The following is a 15,802-nucleotide window of genomic DNA, read 5'->3' as shown; positions in this document are numbered from 1 at the left end:
GTTTCTTGTTCGATCTTATGAGAAAGAAGTAGAAACAATGACAATGAAAGTTGTACAGTACAGTAGTAGTTCTACGTACATACATCACAATAATCCTTTGTACCCAAGTAGTTATGGAGTGGATAAGCTAATAAGGTAGTTATATATATTTTTCTAACACAATTTATTCCCCTCGATGTCGGCCCCTCCTCTCTGCCCGTTTGTTTTTGTTTACCGTGCTTTTTCAAGGTAAGAGGGCAGCCACTCCTCCGTTCCATCTTCGAATACCCTCTTCGCAGGCTCCATGTCCATCTCATGAGTATCGGCGAAATAGCAACGGTCGACAAAGCACATTTTGCCAAACTTGCAGTGATGGCTATACGGGCAGGAAGGATCCATGCACTGGAACTTCTGCGGACAACTGAGCGATCGCGCCTTGTGCATGAGAACCAGCTTCTCGCCGCCCGTGACCCTCTCGCCGTGCACATAGTCGCAATACTCGCCTCTCTCACACTTGCCGATCAAGTGGTGGGCATTGCAGTGCTTGCCAAATGCTTTGGTGCGTTCGGTGAATCGGCCTTCGGCGCCAGGATCGGTGCGCGGCAGGTCGATGTCAATGCGTTCGTTGTAGGTGTTGACGAGCACGTGTTTGCGAACGACGGCTTTCTTGGGCGCTATGCTGATTGTCTTGGAAGTGCTGCCACTCTTACCGACAGTGGCCCACGATGCCCCCAGCGTAGATCCATTCGACTCCGTTGATGGTGCAGGCGAAGGCGCTTTCGGCACGAATGTCGCAGAGTTGGCTTGCACACTGGACGGCATGCGTGGTGGAACTCGCTTAGGATGAGGCGACGTGATGGATGTAGGCAATCGAATCGAGTTGGTTGCTGTGTCCAGCCCGATCGTTGGCAGGGTAGACTTGATCGGTCCATTTGGTAGATTGTCAGACCGAAAGATGCCTGGCATTCGGATCCTCTCGATTCCCAATTCGAGAAAGCCCGGCTCAGCGTCTCGAGTCTCGATTAAAGTCATTCGGCTTGCATGCTCTCTACGGTACGACTCCAGCACGGGGAGGTAGCCCGTATCATGGCATGGCGCGAAGAAGACGTGTTTGCACTGCGCAATGCGCATGTACAGACGAAGATGCTCTCGCAGCTTATGATCCGCTCTCTCCTTGCCACCACCGACATCGACGACGCTGAAGAGAGGCTGGGCCAAGCCGAACGAGCGACCGAATGCTAGGAGTTCGTTGGGATTCATGATGATGCCGCATGAGTTAAGCTTGGAGGCGAGCCCCGTCAGGTTGAGAACCACTTGGACGACGCTGTTGGCACATTAGCATCCGTAAGGAATCCATACATGTAGTTACATCGAGTGCGGTGCGGTACTCACACATTCCAGTCTTCCACGTTAGAGTCGGGATAGATAGTCTTTAGGTGTTTCTTAACTTGCGTGTGTAGCTGATGAGCAGCTTCGGCACCACCGTCCTTGCCCATGCCGTAAAGATAGTCAGTGAAGATAGCGCCATCTCCATCTATGAGAACTACTGCAAAGTTGCTCGAGCTCTTCTCAGGTGGTCAGCGTAGTTCTTCCATTGCTCGACTTGCGAATAATGAAATGTCAATGGAAGAGGCAGAACTGGCTTACCGCTACCTGCTTTTGCTGCGCGAGTGCTTCGGACAACGACGCCTCACACTTGCTGGCCTTAGACTGCCACATTCGTCGTGATTCAACCTCATTCTTGTAGTCGTCGGTGATCTCTTCGATCTTGACCTTGAGTTCCTCGTATTCCGTCAATACTTGGGCTACCAGCGCGTCTCGTGTAGCGTCGCTCTGGCGAAACGCCTCTAGCTGCTCACTGTAGCTTGTAGCCATCGTGGTGGATGTTGGCCGAGACCACGATGCTGCGAGAGTTTGCCAGTTGGTTCGTGCAGGTGGAAAGTGGTGTGGATCAGCCTACTAAGTAGGTTGTGTTTGCAGTTTGTGAGTGACCAGGTCGTACAGGTCGTCCAGGTCCAAAGAATCCAAAAATTAAAGGCACGCGTGTGGACTGTGGAGCCTGCCGCCGACGGGATCCCCGCAGCTAGCGCCTAGAGACAGAGATCTCCAACCCTTAGTAAATAGAAATAGAATAGGTAGAGAAGAAATGACTTACGGTTGCAGCGTTACTAGCAGGAGTAGTAGAAAATGTCTTGCTTGTAGAAGACGCAGCAGATTGTCGAACAGATCGTATAGTCGTAGTAGTCGAAGTAGAAGTTATAAGTAAGGAGGGAAATAAAAAAGAGAGAATAGAAAAGGTCTTATATACCTCTTACTCTCTTCAAGAAATAAACTTTCTTGGCAAAGTACTAGTATACTAGTATATTAGTATCTATTGCGCTATTGCGCTATTGCGCTATTGTGCTATTGCGCTATTATGCTATTACGCTATTGCGCTATTACGCTATTACGCTATTGCGCTATTACGCTATTGCGCTATTCTGCTATTGCGCTATTGTCTATAATAGCTTATCTTATAGCCTTAGCTCTTACTACTACTTATTTTTGTCTACTATAATACTAGTATACCAATATACTAAAATACTAAAATACTAAAATACTAAAATCTATTATACTAAACTACTAAACTACTAATATTTAGTATACTAAACTACTAAACTACTAATATTTAGTATACTAAACTACTAAATTACTAATATTTAGTATAGTAGTATATTAATATACTAATATTTTAGTCTATTAGTATATTAGTATACTAAAATACTAAAATTTATTATACTAAACTACTAATATTTACTAATTTAGTATATTAGTATATTAGTATACTAAACTACTAATATTTACTAATTTAGTATATTAGTATATTAGTATACTAAACTACTAATATTTACTAATTTAGTATATTAGTATATTAGTATACTAAACTACTAATATTTACTAATTTAGTATATTAGTATATTAGTATACTAAACTACTAATATTTACTAATTTAGTATATTAGTATACTAAAATACTAAACTACTAATATTTACTAATTTAGTATATTAGTATATTAGTATACTAAAATACTAAAGTATAAAATGCTAAAGTACTAAAATACTAAAATACTAGATTATTAATATTTAGTATACTAATATACAGACATACTAATATTTTAGTTTATTAGTATATTAGTATATTAGTATACTAAAATTCAGTATACTAAACTACTAAACTACTATGATTTAGTATATTAGTATACTAAAATACTAAAATACTATTAGATCAAGATATTAGTAGATTAGTAGATTAGTATATTTGTATATTAGTATATTAGTATATTAGTATATTAGTATACTAAATTTTAGTATTTTAGTATTTTAGTATACTAAATTTTAGTATTTTAGTATTTTAGTATACTAAATTTTAGTAGTTTAGTAGTTTAGTAGTTTAGTAGTTTAGTATTTTAGTATACTAATATTCTAGTATTTTAGTATACTAAATCTTAGTATTTTAGTATTTTAGCATTTTAGTATTTTAGTATACCAAATTTTAGCATTTTAGTATTTTAGTATACTAAATTTTACTATTTTAGTATTTTAGTATTTTAGTATTTTAGTATTTTAGTATTTTAGTATTTTAGTATATTAGTATTTTAGTATTTTAGTATTTTAGTATCCTAGTATTCTAGTATACTAAATTTTAGTTTTTTAGTATTTTAGTATACTAAATTTTAGTATTTTAGTATTTTAGTATACTAATATATTAATAGATTATTAGTCTACCTTATATTAATTATTTAACAAGTCAGAAAATTGATACCTTAGTATATATAAAGGGCAAGCCCTTAGGTAGTACCCTAGTAGATGTCTAGTATTACGTACGGTACCTTCTAGCGTAATCGTGCTAGTACTACAATCTAAGAATCAATCCAATCAGAGCTTGTAGAACTTAGGAATGTCTACCTCGTCGATGTACCTGTTCTAGTATTGACAACATATAGAGATATCTAAATCTATGTTCAGTGCTTTGGACACTGCTATTTTCCCTTTTTCGCGAGCTCCTTCGCAAGCTCTTTCTGCGCTTTTTCGCGTCTGGTCAGTTGGGCTTCAATGCCAATGCCTCCAAACACCAGACCGACACCGACCAATTGGCCCGGAGTCAGCTTGTGGCCGAACCAGAAAACCGAGAGCACCATGGTGAAAATCTTGCGTGTCACGGTGACGGTGACCAAGAGAAGACTGCCGAAAATGGAGAGAGTCATGACTGCAAGGGTTAGTGATGGAGACAGAGGCCAGGCTGGCATCTCGAGACTCACAGATGAAGACTTGTCCAAGCGCACCACTTGCTGCAAAGCCGAGAATATCCCAGCCCACTTCTGGGTGCCGTTGGATAAAATCCAGAGCTCCGTATAGCTCTCCAACTCCTGTGCCCAAGTCCAGTCCAATCAAGGAGCCAATCCCGCTCTGTGCGAGATATGGAAGCACGAGCAAGTAGGTCGACGTCAACAGACTAGACATGATGTTCAAAGCACACATCATTTGTTGTCCACTATACGGCCTGAATTTTGCATATATGCTGTCCTGGGCCGCATTCGTCAATCCATCGAAGAGAAGATTGATACCGAGCAGAAGCAGGCCGAAGCTGCTGTTGCCATCGGCACCTTTCTTCTTTTTGCCAGCCGGTTGTTGCAGCGTGAATATCGCGACACCTGCAGTCACAAGCCCAACCACGGCGTACTTGTAGAAAGGATATCTCTTTCCGTAGAGTGTGACGTGGAGGAACATCACAGGCAAAAGCTTGCATGATTTGGCCAGGATAAATGTGATGTAATCCACGTACTGGAGGCTGGCGTATCCAAAGGGCGAGGCAAATGCTGATGTGAGGGTGACCATACCTAATGGCCATAGCATCTCCACCTTGGGAATGATGGGGAGATCAGTTGACGACTTGCGGGTCATCAGAATGAAGACATAGCCAAAGATGGCAGCGAAGATCGACTGGACTGTGTTCATGAAGATGGAGTATTTGAACACTTCTCGTTTGGCATCGGTGCCATAGTTTGTCGTGGTGATCCGTTCTTGGAGGATTCCCCATGTTAGACTGGGGAGATGTCAGCCACTATGTCCGAAATATAACATAGGGAGTGCGCGAGAGCATACAAGGATGCGTAAATGCCCCCGACACATATCAGAAGCCTCAGCCATGAACCCGAATCCTCAGTATTCTGCTCGCTTGTGAGCGCAATGTCATTCTTGCCGGCGATTACTGCACCGTCTGGCAGTTTGCCATTCGACTGCCTTTTTCGAATACTGCCATTGTTTTTCGACATATCGAGCCAAGATCCTCCCGCCGCTCAATGAGAACACTCAGAAGTGCACCAAAAGATACCTCAAGGACGAAGTTGTAATTTCAGTGTTGATCAGAAGATTGTTGCAAGTTGCAACGTTGTTAGGAACTAGCTTGGCGTGCCAAGAAATGACCCGTGCCAGCCTGATTGGTTCGGCAGCTGATCCTCCGGAACGTCTTCACGAGGTGCCAACTGACGGCCACGTTTCAAGAGGTGCACACAATTAGAACGAATATGACGCCGTGACTGCTCCTGTATCCGAACACCAGGACAAAATGAATTGCAGATCAAGGTCGCACAGAATCATCGTTGATATGTTATTCAATATACGCCCCATGGGAAATCTAATGCCCTCTCTGTCCTCGCAGCTGATCATACCTCAGCACCGCCCCCATCAAAACATTCGCTCCATCCGCACACGCCTCGGGGCTGGAATACTCCGCCGGATTGTGCGAAACACCGTCCCTACATGGTACAAACACCATGGTAGTTGGGCATCTCTTGCTTGTATAGACTGAATCGTGACCTGCACCAGAAGTCATGAACTTGCCCCATGCACCAATATCCAATCCTGACACTTCGCTCTCCCCACAGAGCGCACTCCCGGCATCTTGCACACATTTGATGCAATCCTCGTGGAAGTTCGTGGCGGGCGAGACGAAGTCTGTACGCCACTCGACGGAGCATTGTCGATCCGAGATGGCACAGTTTGCATTGACGCCTTCGACGTCTTTCCCTTCCACGATAGCCGTGAAGGCTTCTTTGCATTCTACTTCCACGGCATCGACGACTTCGTTTGTTGGTGCGCGAATGTCCAAGGAGAATTGCACGTGGCCAGGAACCGTGTTTGTCGAGCCGGGCTTCAAGGTCAAGATACCGGTAGATGCGAGAGCTTTGTGTCGATGGGCAATCTTGTGACTGGCTAGGATCATTTTCGACGTGGTAAGAAGCGAGTCTGCTCGATGGGCAAAGGTTGTTGCACCAGTGTGGGCGTCACGGCCTTTAACGGTGACGGTGAACCATTTGTAAGACTGAACCCCTCGAACAACGCCAATACGACGATTTTCGGCTTCAAGGATTGGTCCTTGTTCAATATGCAGCTCGAAGTGCGCGGCCATAGGTGTACTCTTGTAGCTTGCAGGCGTGGAGCCCAGGTAGCCTATGCGTTCCAGCTCGCTCTTCATGGTAGCGGTATCATTGGAAGGTATGACTGATTTGAGATTATGGGCAGTCTCTAGAGGGATCGACTCGGCCCAGACACCAGACGACACCATGGACATAGGGAAACGGGCACCTTCTTCGTTTGTCCAATTCACGACGCCCACGGGGAAATTCGTCTCGATCCAATTGTCATTCATGGTTTTGAGCATCTCTACTGCTGCCGTCACACCGAGAATACCATCGTAGCGACCGCCACTGGGCTGTGTGTCTAGATGTGAACCGGCATATGTTGGCTTGCCATCTTCCTTGCCTACAGACATCATTGTGATCAGCGCCGAACTCGAGTGAGGATGTCCGAGATTTGAGGAGATGCATGGCGCGTCAGGCTCATTAAATCAGAATTTTGTTGGTTGTTCATTACGAAAACGTACGTAGACATTCAAACAAAAGAGTGATCATCATTCGCAATAAGGGATTGTGGAGGCTACGACACATACCGGGTCTAATGGCGAACTGGTTGCCCATCGCATCATAATGCACTTTGCAGCCCAAGCGGCTTGTGGTCTCCGCAAACCAGTCGCGCGCCTGCTTGTCGGAGTCGGAGAGTGAGAGCCTAGCCATTCCAATCTCTGTGGGAGCACTGCGAAGCAGACATGTCAGCAAAGTATTCAGTATTCGAGTGTTGACATGCTCAGATGCGTAGGAAGGTGTATGTTCAGTTGGCCGTTCGATCGATCACCATTTCCTCGTGAAAGGATAAGACAAAAATTTGGTGTGCTTGTTCGAAGTTCATCATTTGGTATGCAAAGTTGCTGGGCGTGAGTGCAGGTTGGAAGGGAAGAACAACTCACTCTCCCCATGGCTCTCCTTTGCCCCATTCGCTGGTGGTGTGAATGTCGTTCATCAGTCTGTCCTGATCGACTTTGAGGCTCGCGAAATCGCGTTCAGACATTTCGGAGACGGCGAGCTCGCGTCCTGCGGAGCTGGCAAAGGCGCGCCATGGTCGCAGCGTAGGAGACCGTGCTCTCGTCCCTAATGGGAGTGAGGGGAGTGTGCGCGCAGAAGGCGCGGCATTTCGAAGGCTTCTACATGTTGTTGTTGCTGTTGATGATGAAAGGGAGAAAGACATTGTGTCGAAAAGATTGACACAAAATCGGTGGATATTCGGAGGGTAGGTGCTCGCCTTGGCAGTTTTGAGCTCGGATACAGTAGGCGTAGGGAATCTAGGGATGATGATGCTCTCTTGTTAAGATCTCCGAGCCTCTGGAGGCCCCAGTTGATTGATGTATGGCCTGTGTTGAGGACGATGCTTGATAGCTTGCGCAACTGTGAAATCGAGAAGACTGAGTATCTGGCTGTGCAATGTTGATCGAGCTGCTGAAGTGGTGCCGCCCAGCATATGAGGCTGTTAGTCATGCGAACTTGTTGCCCGCGCTCGGCAGATAGGGCAATACCTATTCCCGTACCTTAGAATATTCACATGTACAACATCACAATGGCGAGGCTTACGACAAGTTAAGGCGATTCAATGGCTACCACGAGAGAGACACGACAACACAAGTTGAGATCTTGGGAATCATGACACGAGTTACGCCAGCTATCGTGGATTGTCTTCTTACGTTGTTTCAGCCAGTCGGCGGCTTGTCCTCGTCTATCGCAATTTTTGATGTCCTGGACATCATCGGGTGTTGTATCTGCTTCAGCTGGAAAGCCTGAGATGAAGATGCTTGATCAACATCTACCATTCACCAAAATATGTGTTGGCAGCCGCAGCTGGCTCTGCATTGTTGTTCGCCCATCCACCTGTTGCTCCCTGGACAGTGCCACTCCGCTCAGGATCGTCCTTCTAAGACTGAGCTGGTGGAGCGCCACGGCCACGGCCAAACCCACCACGGAACTCTGGGTTGAAGCCACCTGGGGCAGCACCATCCTTGTTCTCACCGAATTCACGGCGGCGGTATCCACCCTCGCGGTCACCTCCCTCGCGGCGTGGTCCGCCACGGCCACCACCACGTCGCTCGCGGTCGCCATCACCACCCAACATTCCTCGTGGAGGAGCGTGCGAGCGCTGTTGCTTGACGTGAGTCTGAGGAACGATCTCAGCTGGCAGGTGGAGCCACTCGCGGAGGTAGTCCAGACCCTCTGGGGTGAGGGTGTAGTAGTACCATTGCCACGAGAATTGGGTCTTCAGGTAGCCGCGCGAGGTGAGAGACTGGCAAGCCTTGATGACCTAGAAAGTATGTTAGTACGTGTCGCACGCAAGTTCTGCCCAGGCAATCAGGCAATGTCGTACGTAGAGGTTCTTGGTGTCAATCTCGTTGTGCTTTGGCTGGTTGAAGTCCTTCTTGGCCACGGCGACACCCTCCTTGAAAAGGTACTCGTGGATCTTCTTGCGGTCCTCCTTTGGAATCAGCCTGCCGTTTGTTAGTATGACCTAAGAAGCATTGTGAGAAAATATGAAGCGCAACACACATCTTGACGGTGTTGAGAAGGTTGCTGGAGGTGGATTCGTTGGGTGACTGTCGTGGTGAAGCTTCTGGCGCAAATGGTACAGTATCGAATATCATAAATTGAGAATGCGCTAGCGCCGTGGGTTGCCGGGATCAGCCGCATGCCAAGAATCGCTTGTCCTCTGACATCGGGCTGACATCCATCTTCACCAGAGCGCTTTCCCCCTTGCACTTCCTAGTCATTACTACAATACACAACTTCGGAACACAACCCTCAGCATGGCGGATATGGAACCCACGATCAACGTTCTGCTCACGACCTTTGCTGGTCTAGGACTCCCGAGAACACTCTCTCTCCCTACGAAGGCTTCCACCCCAATCAGCTCCGTCTACAGCACGATCCAATCACGCCTACCATCCTCCACAACGGATGACGGCCTTCTGATCACCACAGTCTCCAACAAGCAGCTCCTCCCTCACAACGAATCACCGCTCACATCTCTGCTCAGCTCACCCAATGACACCATCCTCTCGCTCCGCCTCTCGCGCAGACTATGCGGTGGCAAAGGCGGTTTCGGGTCTCAGTTACGCGCTGCAGGCGGTCGCATGAGCAGTCGCAAGAACCGCAATAGCAACGTGAACCCTAACGCCTCTAATCGAAATCTCGATGGGAGGCGATTGAGGACAGTGGACGAGGCGAAGAAATTAGCGGATTATCTTGCCATCAAACCTGAAATGGAGAAGAAGGAACGGGAAGAGAGAAAGAAGAGGTGGCAGGAGGTTGTGGATGCTGCTGAGAGGAGGGAAGAGGAAATCAAGGGTGGAAAGGCTGGTGCAAGTAAAGGCAGACTGGACGCCGAGTGGGTGGAAGGGAAGGAGGAAGTGGAGAACAAGACGAGGGAAGCCGTTGTGCGGGCCATGAGGGAGGGTCTGCTGGAGCAGATAACGGGAAGTGAGAGTAGTGCTGAGGCTGAGGACAGCGAGGACGAGGATGCCGAGCAGAGTTCTGGCTCGAGCGATGGTGTTGAGGCTGAAGCTCCTAATACTGCCGCGGATGGCGGCAGGAGCTTCTTCGGCTGGGATGACGACGACGATGAGGATGACGATGAGGACTCGGAGGATGACGAAGTTACCGAGGAGGCATATGAAGGGAAGGGAAAAGGAAAAGCGAACGTCTGAAGGTCGAGTCCTGACCAAATTCTGCCTGATGATCATTGAGCGATATCTTCTAGCTTAAGCCACTCTTGGCCCGAGCATGATCCGCCTCCTTTTTCCACCGCGTTGTGTTCTTCCAGTGCCGGTCGTTGCCTTTACGTCGTTGAGCGACATGCATGCTAGGCGCGGGTGTCAGTCTAGAGCCCAGGATATCGCGAAGGCAACTCCTACGTCTTGTCTTGGCGATTGCTCAGAACCAGCCAAAGAACCAGCCCGGGGCGGTCTTCTTGACGCGGTTGAAGTCCTTGCTGTTGGCTCTGTAGACTTCGGCGCCGTATTTTTCGAGAGCCGCCTCGCATAGCTTCTGGGCTTCCTTTTCGGCCGGGTGAAATCCCTCGTTGACTCCTTTTCGCCCGGTTCGTCAGTATGTCCCTTCATACACGCGCGATACAAAACCGTTCGCTGTAAACGCAACAAATTTGCAGCGAATCAAATTTGTCGCACGGTGGTTTCATGTCCATCGCCGTGAATTCCAACCCATTGCTGCTACTGCTGCTGCTGCTGCTGCCGCTGCCGTGATGAGGGCACGAGAGGAGAACGGGGACGGTGGGTACATACCGGCGCACTCGGTGGTCGGATTCTGGAATTTGACAGAGCGACCCTGTCCGGCCTTGCATGCCGCGCTGCCTGGGACCTGGCAGGGCACGATGAAGCGCGGCATGGTGAGGCTGTGGGTGGTGCGATTGTCCCTGAAATCCACGTCAGTCGGCTCCATTGCATTGGTGGCGGGCGATGGGAGCGGATGTGTGAGCTCGTTGTCGTGACATCTGCCGCCGAGCGGGTACGCGACGGTGAGGGCGAGAGGAGAGAGAAGATGACTTACCTGTGAGTCGACTCGCTGCAGCCGCAGTGCACTTGCAATGGGCGACACATCTTGCTTGTGGTCGTTGGTTGAAAGTGATGGAATGTGCGAGTAATGTGTGGTGTGTTGTGTTTGCGATAGTGGTGCGAGCGGATGTCGATATCTTTGGTGGAAAGACGGCGAAGTGAGCTTTTTTTGTTTGTGAATAAGTCGGCTAGTGCCAAGAGGAGGGTGTTATTGGCTGGGAACGGGTGAAATTTGGAAAGAGCTCAATAGAGTGGAAGCTACTCGAATGTGCGGAAGTACGGTGGTGGCTGGGGAAGATAACTGCGGCGCGCGAAGAGCTGCTGGGCGGGTCGCCGCGAGGTCGAACTGAAGCCGTGACGAGGAACGAGGATGAGTTGCGAGGATGGGTTGGGACACAGCGCCAGCGACGAAGGTAGTGGTGGTAGAGGCTGTGCCTTGGGGGTCTAGGGGCCTAACAAAGTCGAAGCCGCGCCGCAGACTATACCAACTCGCCTCTACCACCCACTTCACCGCCCAATCTGGTCAGGGGCGGGCGTCCTTTGGCCTCCTTCTCTGTGCCCGCGAGCCGGCCTCTCAGCCACGCTTTCCAGCTCGCTCGACCCAGTCCACCATTGTTCACACGCCAGAGCGCGAGTCCGTATCTCCTCAGTGCTTTCGCACACACCTCCTCACACGTCTCGGTTTCTGGGTGCATTCCTGCTCGGATGCCTTTTTGATGGACATATGTGTTAGCGCCTGACTGACTGACCGACTCGATGATTGATGGGAAGAAGACGAAGACTTCTCAGGACGCATCTCTCACCTGCACACTGAGTCGGCGGGTTTTGAAAGCCTTTCATCTTGCTCAGGCCAGCTTTGCAGTCTCCCGAACCCGGCTGCTCGCATGCAATTTTCAGGTCGCTAAACGTGAGCATGTGGTCTGAGATTATGTCTCCGTATGGCGTCTGCCGCTGGCATGTCACTGTAAGGAGGCGGCACATGGTGATTCTGGAGTTTCTGGTCGCAAAGGTGCTGTGGGAGGCCGGGAAGATACTTTGTATGGATTTCGAGCAAAGTGAATGGAGTGAATAACGTGGACGCTGCTCGCGATAGATTGAAGGCTGCAGAAAATGGCTGCAGCCTGCACAGTCGAACAACTGCACGGAACTATTTATGAGACTTGGAAACTTCCAGTTACTTCTTGAGAGGCTCCGCATGAACGACTTCAACACTCACGCCATCGTGTCCTCCTCCACCCAGCTTCTCCTCCACGGCCGCCGGCACGATCACATCTTCTTCGGCAAAATAGTTCGTCTCCTTCACGTACACAGCAATCACATAGAGCAGACAAGCCAAACCCAACGCATACAGCAGCAGCTGAATAATGGCCTGGTTCCGATAACTGACACCCTCGGAATCAATCACGAACGAAACACACATCCCCAAACTCACCGTCCCCTTGAACGCGCCCGCATATCTCGCGCAGAGGCTCGGGTCGTTCGTCAAGGCTGCCAACGTCCACTGCGTTGCAATCTGAAAGCACGCGTACACGATCCCGAACAGCAGATAGAGAATGAAGCCTGCGGCGAAGGCCGGTTCGGACCAGTCGATGGCGGGAGGGTCCAAGTGCCGATCCACGTCGTTTTTGATGATCCAGCCGAGCAGTCCTCCCATCGCTGCGATGCTGATGACGCCTACGACGGCGGATCCGTACAATCCTCGAGAGCGCCGAGAGGTGATTTTTTGGTTATCCATGATCATTGCGAGGCAGATGGGCGCCGGGATCATGATGACTTGGAAGAGGAGGTTGTTCAAGGATCTCGTGCGGAGGTTGAAGTAGTATGCTGTTTTTTTTTTCGATGTCGCGTTAGCTCAGTGACGCTGTTTGCGAGCCAGGCAGCTAGCAGTCTAGAAGGCTGGAAAAAACGTACCATTGATGCTGCTGACGAGTGCGAGGCACATCTCTCCTACGAACATGGCTGGCCAGAGGATGAGGATCTTGGGATCTCTCAACACTGCTAATAACCCGAGAAGCTCATCACGGAGGTTGGGCTCGCGGAAGATGGCGAGGTGTCGCCCATCATCACGAACGACGTCTTTCGGATGTACGATCATGGTCAGATCTAAGATGATGGCACTAGAACTCTGTGTCAGACCAGAAGGAGGAGGAGGAGGAGGAGGAGCAAGAGGAAGATGAGCTCGGGAGAGTCTCAAAGACAAGACGAAACACCTACCATGCCTGAATGACGACGAAGGTGATATAGATTGCCGCTGGAACACCGGTTGCCTCTTGTTTATCCCGATTTACGCCAAATGCAATCAATGCACCAACCGTACTACCGGTACAGGTCATGACCCATTGTTGCGTAATATACGCAGCCTTGTCTTTTTCTTCCGCATACGCAAATTGGATATATCCCGAGCTCGTCCATAGCAATGCTGCGGTCAAACCGAGAATTGCACCTCCTGCAAGAGGAAAAGCCGATTGTCCGGTCCGGTCGTAATACCATAGACCTCCCAGGTAGATGGGATATCCCGTGGCACCCAGAGCGCTGGGAGGCAGCATCGCATTCATTCAGTACGTGAGCGCTGTATGTAGCCTCGATGGACTTACATGGTAATCTTCGGCTTCAAGAAGTTGAGAACGGTACCCGCTAGCCATCCTGCGACGAAATATATCCCGTACAGAATGGCATTGGTCAGTGAGCCGACGTGTACGGATGAAGGCTTGCCTCCGCCTGCTCCTAAGCCTGTCAAAGCGAGGTAAATTCCAGGACAGCAGAAGAGTACGCTATCAAAGAGAACAACATGGTCAGCCGCGGTTTCTTGTTTTTTTAAAAAGGTCCGTGTAGTAGGATCAGCTTACGAGCCCACGATGAGATTCTGGTTGACGGGACGCGACAATCGCAATTTTTGTTTGAACGTGAGTTTGGCCGCCATTGTACTTCTTCTCGGAAGGACGAGTCAGGAGGACGAATGGATAGACGGGCAGACAGAACAGGAAAGGCAAAGAGTCATCCGGGGCGATGGTCGAAGAGTTCTATACCGTAGGCGCGCATTGAGGAGTAGGTAGTGTGTGGTTGATTGTTGCACGCCTTCGGCCTCATCACGTTATCTTCCAAGATGATTTGTTGGACGTAGGTTCATCTCATCGCTCTCCATGTTGTTCATCCACGGTCCAGGGTTGGGGCCCAATAGCATAACAATCACCCCACCCATACCTTTGATCAAATTGGTGTTGTTCGTTATCAAACTCAGCAACAGATAGAGTTGTTGATAACGCTTCGGCCTACATGTCTGGAGTTCGGTGTTTCGGTCGAATAGAGCAGTATTATCTGTTGGGGATCGTCAAGGCTCTCCCTGTATAGACTTGGTACGTCGCCACGTGAAAAGCATGGGAACAGCTTCACTCAAAAAGGGACTGGAGACCCTCGTAGGTTGGAGGAGGAGGTCGAAAACAAAGCCCTAATCATTAAACCTACCTTACATACCTACCTACCTCACCTGCGAACCTGTTGTGTGTAACGATGTCGAATACAGAAACTGTGGCGAGCACCACTACTACAACGGATTCGAAGTACTCGAATGGCCAGCCTAACCATCACCAGCCTCCGCCGGTAGAGAAACATGAAGATACTCTGATCTCGTTTGAGCGGATAGTGGAGGCATACCACACGGAATGGCCCGAGCGGCAACGCATCGAGGTGCCCGTGTTTGGAGCAGATGCAAAAGCCCAGGATGTCGTCGAAGGCATCAAGAAAGCGGGCGGGTGTATTGTGCGTCAAATCGTCCCCGTAGAGTCACTCTCACAGATGGAAAAGGACATTCGACCTCACCTGGAAGCCGACTTGCCCTGGGAAGCCGACACTTTTTTCCCGCCGACCACCAAGCGAGCATTTGGCTTGATAGGCAAATCCCAGGCGTTCGCGCTGCATGTCATTGGGAATGAGCTCTATCAGGCTGTATGCGATGCCTTCTTGACGACCAAGTGCTATCCGTACTTTGGCAATCGCAACATCCCCAACGTCTCCCGTCCGCAGGTCAATAATACCATTGCCTTTTCCGTGCGGCCCGGCAACAGTTACGACCAGCCGCTGCACCGCGACGACGATATTCACTATGCCGACCGACCTCGCGTGGAGCGCTATCCCGACCAGACCAACTCGCGCGACTTTGGCGTCGGCTTCTTCGTCGCCGTGAAGAAATCCACCAAAGCCAACGGCGCCACACGCTTCATTCCCGGGAGCCATCTCGAAGCGACGGTACAGCCGCCCGAGGAGGACTTCGCCGTGTATGCGGAGCTGGAGCCAGGCGATGGCTTCATCATGCTATCGAGCTGCTACCACGGCGGCAGCGCCAACAAAACCACAGACGAGGAACGCTTACTGGTCAGCTGCTTCATGACGCGAGGATATTTGCGACAAGAAGAGAATCAATACCTGGCCGTGCCCATTGAGAAAGCACGTGCTCTGCCGCCTCGCATCCAGAAGCTGATGGGATATGCCCCGAGCGATGTGAGTGTGCATTGGAATTCTGTCTCCCTTGAATTTACCAATACCATGTGCTGACCGGCGTGGAATCAATTTCCTGTTTTGTTCGTCTTGTATAGCCTATGCTGGGCTGGGTGGACTTTAAGGACCCGCGCGTTGTGTTGGACCCCGAGGAGAAGGGGAGAGTGGGACATCAGAATATGAACAAGTACGCGCAAGCGCAGACGACATGAGGGGGGTATAGAGGGAGAGAGAGATACATATAATTGCTATTTCTCGTGTTTTTTTCAATATTCTACAATTTTGATGATACTTACGTGTGTGTGTGTGTGTGTGTGTGTGTGTGTGTGTGTGTGTGTGTGTGTGTGTT

At 49.4% G+C, this 15,802-nt stretch overlaps 8 protein-coding genes across 8 annotated transcripts; 2 read left to right on the top strand and 6 right to left on the bottom strand.

Moving 5' to 3' along the window:
• Positions 1-210: 210 nt before the first annotated feature.
• On the bottom strand, positions 211-1,854 carry SEPMUDRAFT_34737 (uncharacterized protein; the record flags this gene model as incomplete). Its single annotated transcript, XM_016908582.1, has 3 exons — positions 211-1,303; positions 1,372-1,544; positions 1,633-1,854. 3 exons carry the CDS (start codon positions 1,852-1,854, stop codon positions 211-213), a joined length of 1,488 nt encoding a protein of 495 aa, XP_016764344.1.
• A 2,071-nt stretch (positions 1,855-3,925) lies between these two features.
• SEPMUDRAFT_145533 (UAA transporter) lies at positions 3,926-5,345 on the bottom strand. Its single transcript, XM_016903112.1, has 3 exons — positions 5,121-5,345; positions 4,277-5,061; positions 3,926-4,224 (listed from the first exon to the last, which is right to left on the bottom strand). The coding sequence occupies exons 1-3, from the start codon at positions 5,288-5,290 to the stop codon at positions 3,998-4,000; spliced, it is 1,182 nt and encodes a 393-aa protein (XP_016764343.1). The 5' UTR covers positions 5,291-5,345; the 3' UTR covers positions 3,926-3,997.
• Positions 5,346-5,606: 261 nt separating this feature from the next.
• SEPMUDRAFT_145532 (Zn-dependent exopeptidase) lies at positions 5,607-7,628 on the bottom strand. Its single transcript, XM_016903111.1, has 3 exons — positions 7,321-7,628; positions 6,967-7,109; positions 5,607-6,779 (listed from the first exon to the last, which is right to left on the bottom strand). The coding sequence occupies exons 1-3, from the start codon at positions 7,596-7,598 to the stop codon at positions 5,653-5,655; spliced, it is 1,548 nt and encodes a 515-aa protein (XP_016764342.1). The 5' UTR covers positions 7,599-7,628; the 3' UTR covers positions 5,607-5,652.
• A 687-nt stretch (positions 7,629-8,315) lies between these two features.
• Positions 8,316-8,982, bottom strand: SEPMUDRAFT_55307 (S10_plectin-domain-containing protein; the record flags this gene model as incomplete). The annotated part of the gene is made up of 3 exons (XM_016909354.1): positions 8,942-8,982; positions 8,763-8,883; positions 8,316-8,699 (listed from the first exon to the last, which is right to left on the bottom strand). Coding segments are annotated over exons 1-3 (507 nt in total). The 5' UTR covers positions 8,944-8,982.
• A 205-nt stretch (positions 8,983-9,187) lies between these two features.
• Positions 9,188-10,099, top strand: SEPMUDRAFT_145530 (uncharacterized protein; the record flags this gene model as incomplete). Its single annotated transcript, XM_016903110.1, has 1 exon — positions 9,188-10,099. Exon 1 carries the CDS (start codon positions 9,199-9,201, stop codon positions 10,096-10,098), a length of 900 nt encoding a protein of 299 aa, XP_016764340.1. The 5' UTR covers positions 9,188-9,198.
• A 29-nt stretch (positions 10,100-10,128) lies between these two features.
• Positions 10,129-13,948, bottom strand: SEPMUDRAFT_55299 (uncharacterized protein). Its single transcript, XM_016909353.1, has 6 exons — positions 13,809-13,948; positions 13,557-13,733; positions 13,177-13,494; positions 12,874-13,079; positions 10,306-12,786; positions 10,129-10,253 (listed from the first exon to the last, which is right to left on the bottom strand). The coding sequence occupies exons 1-5, from the start codon at positions 13,880-13,882 to the stop codon at positions 12,137-12,139; spliced, it is 1,425 nt and encodes a 474-aa protein (XP_016764338.1). The 5' UTR covers positions 13,883-13,948; the 3' UTR covers positions 10,129-10,253; positions 10,306-12,136.
• SEPMUDRAFT_112282 (uncharacterized protein) lies at positions 10,325-11,943 on the bottom strand (the record flags this gene model as incomplete). Its single annotated transcript, XM_016900968.1, has 5 exons — positions 10,325-10,479; positions 10,693-10,823; positions 11,225-11,406; positions 11,469-11,671; positions 11,766-11,943. 5 exons carry the CDS (start codon positions 11,941-11,943, stop codon positions 10,325-10,327), a joined length of 849 nt encoding a protein of 282 aa, XP_016764339.1.
• An 806-nt stretch (positions 13,949-14,754) lies between the features above and the next one.
• Positions 14,755-15,665, top strand: SEPMUDRAFT_36099 (uncharacterized protein; the record flags this gene model as incomplete). The annotated part of the gene is made up of 2 exons (XM_016908628.1): positions 14,755-15,456; positions 15,552-15,665. The coding sequence occupies 2 exons, from the start codon at positions 14,755-14,757 to the stop codon at positions 15,663-15,665; spliced, it is 816 nt and encodes a 271-aa protein (XP_016764337.1).
• Between the last annotated feature and the right edge of the window lie 137 nt (positions 15,666-15,802).

This window comes from Sphaerulina musiva, assembly GCF_000320565.1.
Source record: "Sphaerulina musiva SO2202 unplaced genomic scaffold SEPMUscaffold_1, whole genome shotgun sequence".
NCBI lineage: Eukaryota > Fungi > Ascomycota > Dothideomycetes > Mycosphaerellales > Mycosphaerellaceae > Sphaerulina > Sphaerulina musiva.
This window is presented reverse-complemented; position numbering and strand designations above follow the sequence as displayed.

Bases quoted from the DNA above. Each gene is read 5' to 3' on its own strand.
- SEPMUDRAFT_145533 (XM_016903112.1), bottom strand. From the start codon at position 5,290: ATGTCGAAAAACAATGGCAGTATTCGAAAAAGGCAGTCGAATGGCAAA. The intron at 5,062-5,120 runs GTATGCTCTCGC...ACATCTCCCCAG, and splicing joins GGGGGCATTTACGCATCCTT to TCTAACATGGGGAATCCTCC. The intron at 4,225-4,276 runs GTGAGTCTCGAG...TAACCCTTGCAG, and splicing joins GCTTGGACAAGTCTTCATCT to TCATGACTCTCTCCATTTTC.
- SEPMUDRAFT_145532 (XM_016903111.1), bottom strand. From the start codon at position 7,598: ATGTCTTTCTCCCTTTCATCATCAACAGCAACAACAACATGTAGAAGC. The intron at 7,110-7,320 runs GTGAGTTGTTCT...TCTGCTTCGCAG, and splicing joins AAAGGAGAGCCATGGGGAGA to TGCTCCCACAGAGATTGGAA. The intron at 6,780-6,966 runs GTATGTGTCGTA...TGATGTCTGTAG, and splicing joins CCAGTTCGCCATTAGACCCG to GCAAGGAAGATGGCAAGCCA.
- SEPMUDRAFT_55299 (XM_016909353.1), bottom strand. From the start codon at position 13,882: ATGGCGGCCAAACTCACGTTCAAACAAAAATTGCGATTGTCGCGTCCC. The intron at 13,734-13,808 runs GTAAGCTGATCC...TCTCTTTGATAG, and splicing joins CAGAATCTCATCGTGGGCTC to CGTACTCTTCTGCTGTCCTG. The intron at 13,495-13,556 runs GTAAGTCCATCG...GCTGCCTCCCAG, and splicing joins TTGAAGCCGAAGATTACCAT to CGCTCTGGGTGCCACGGGAT.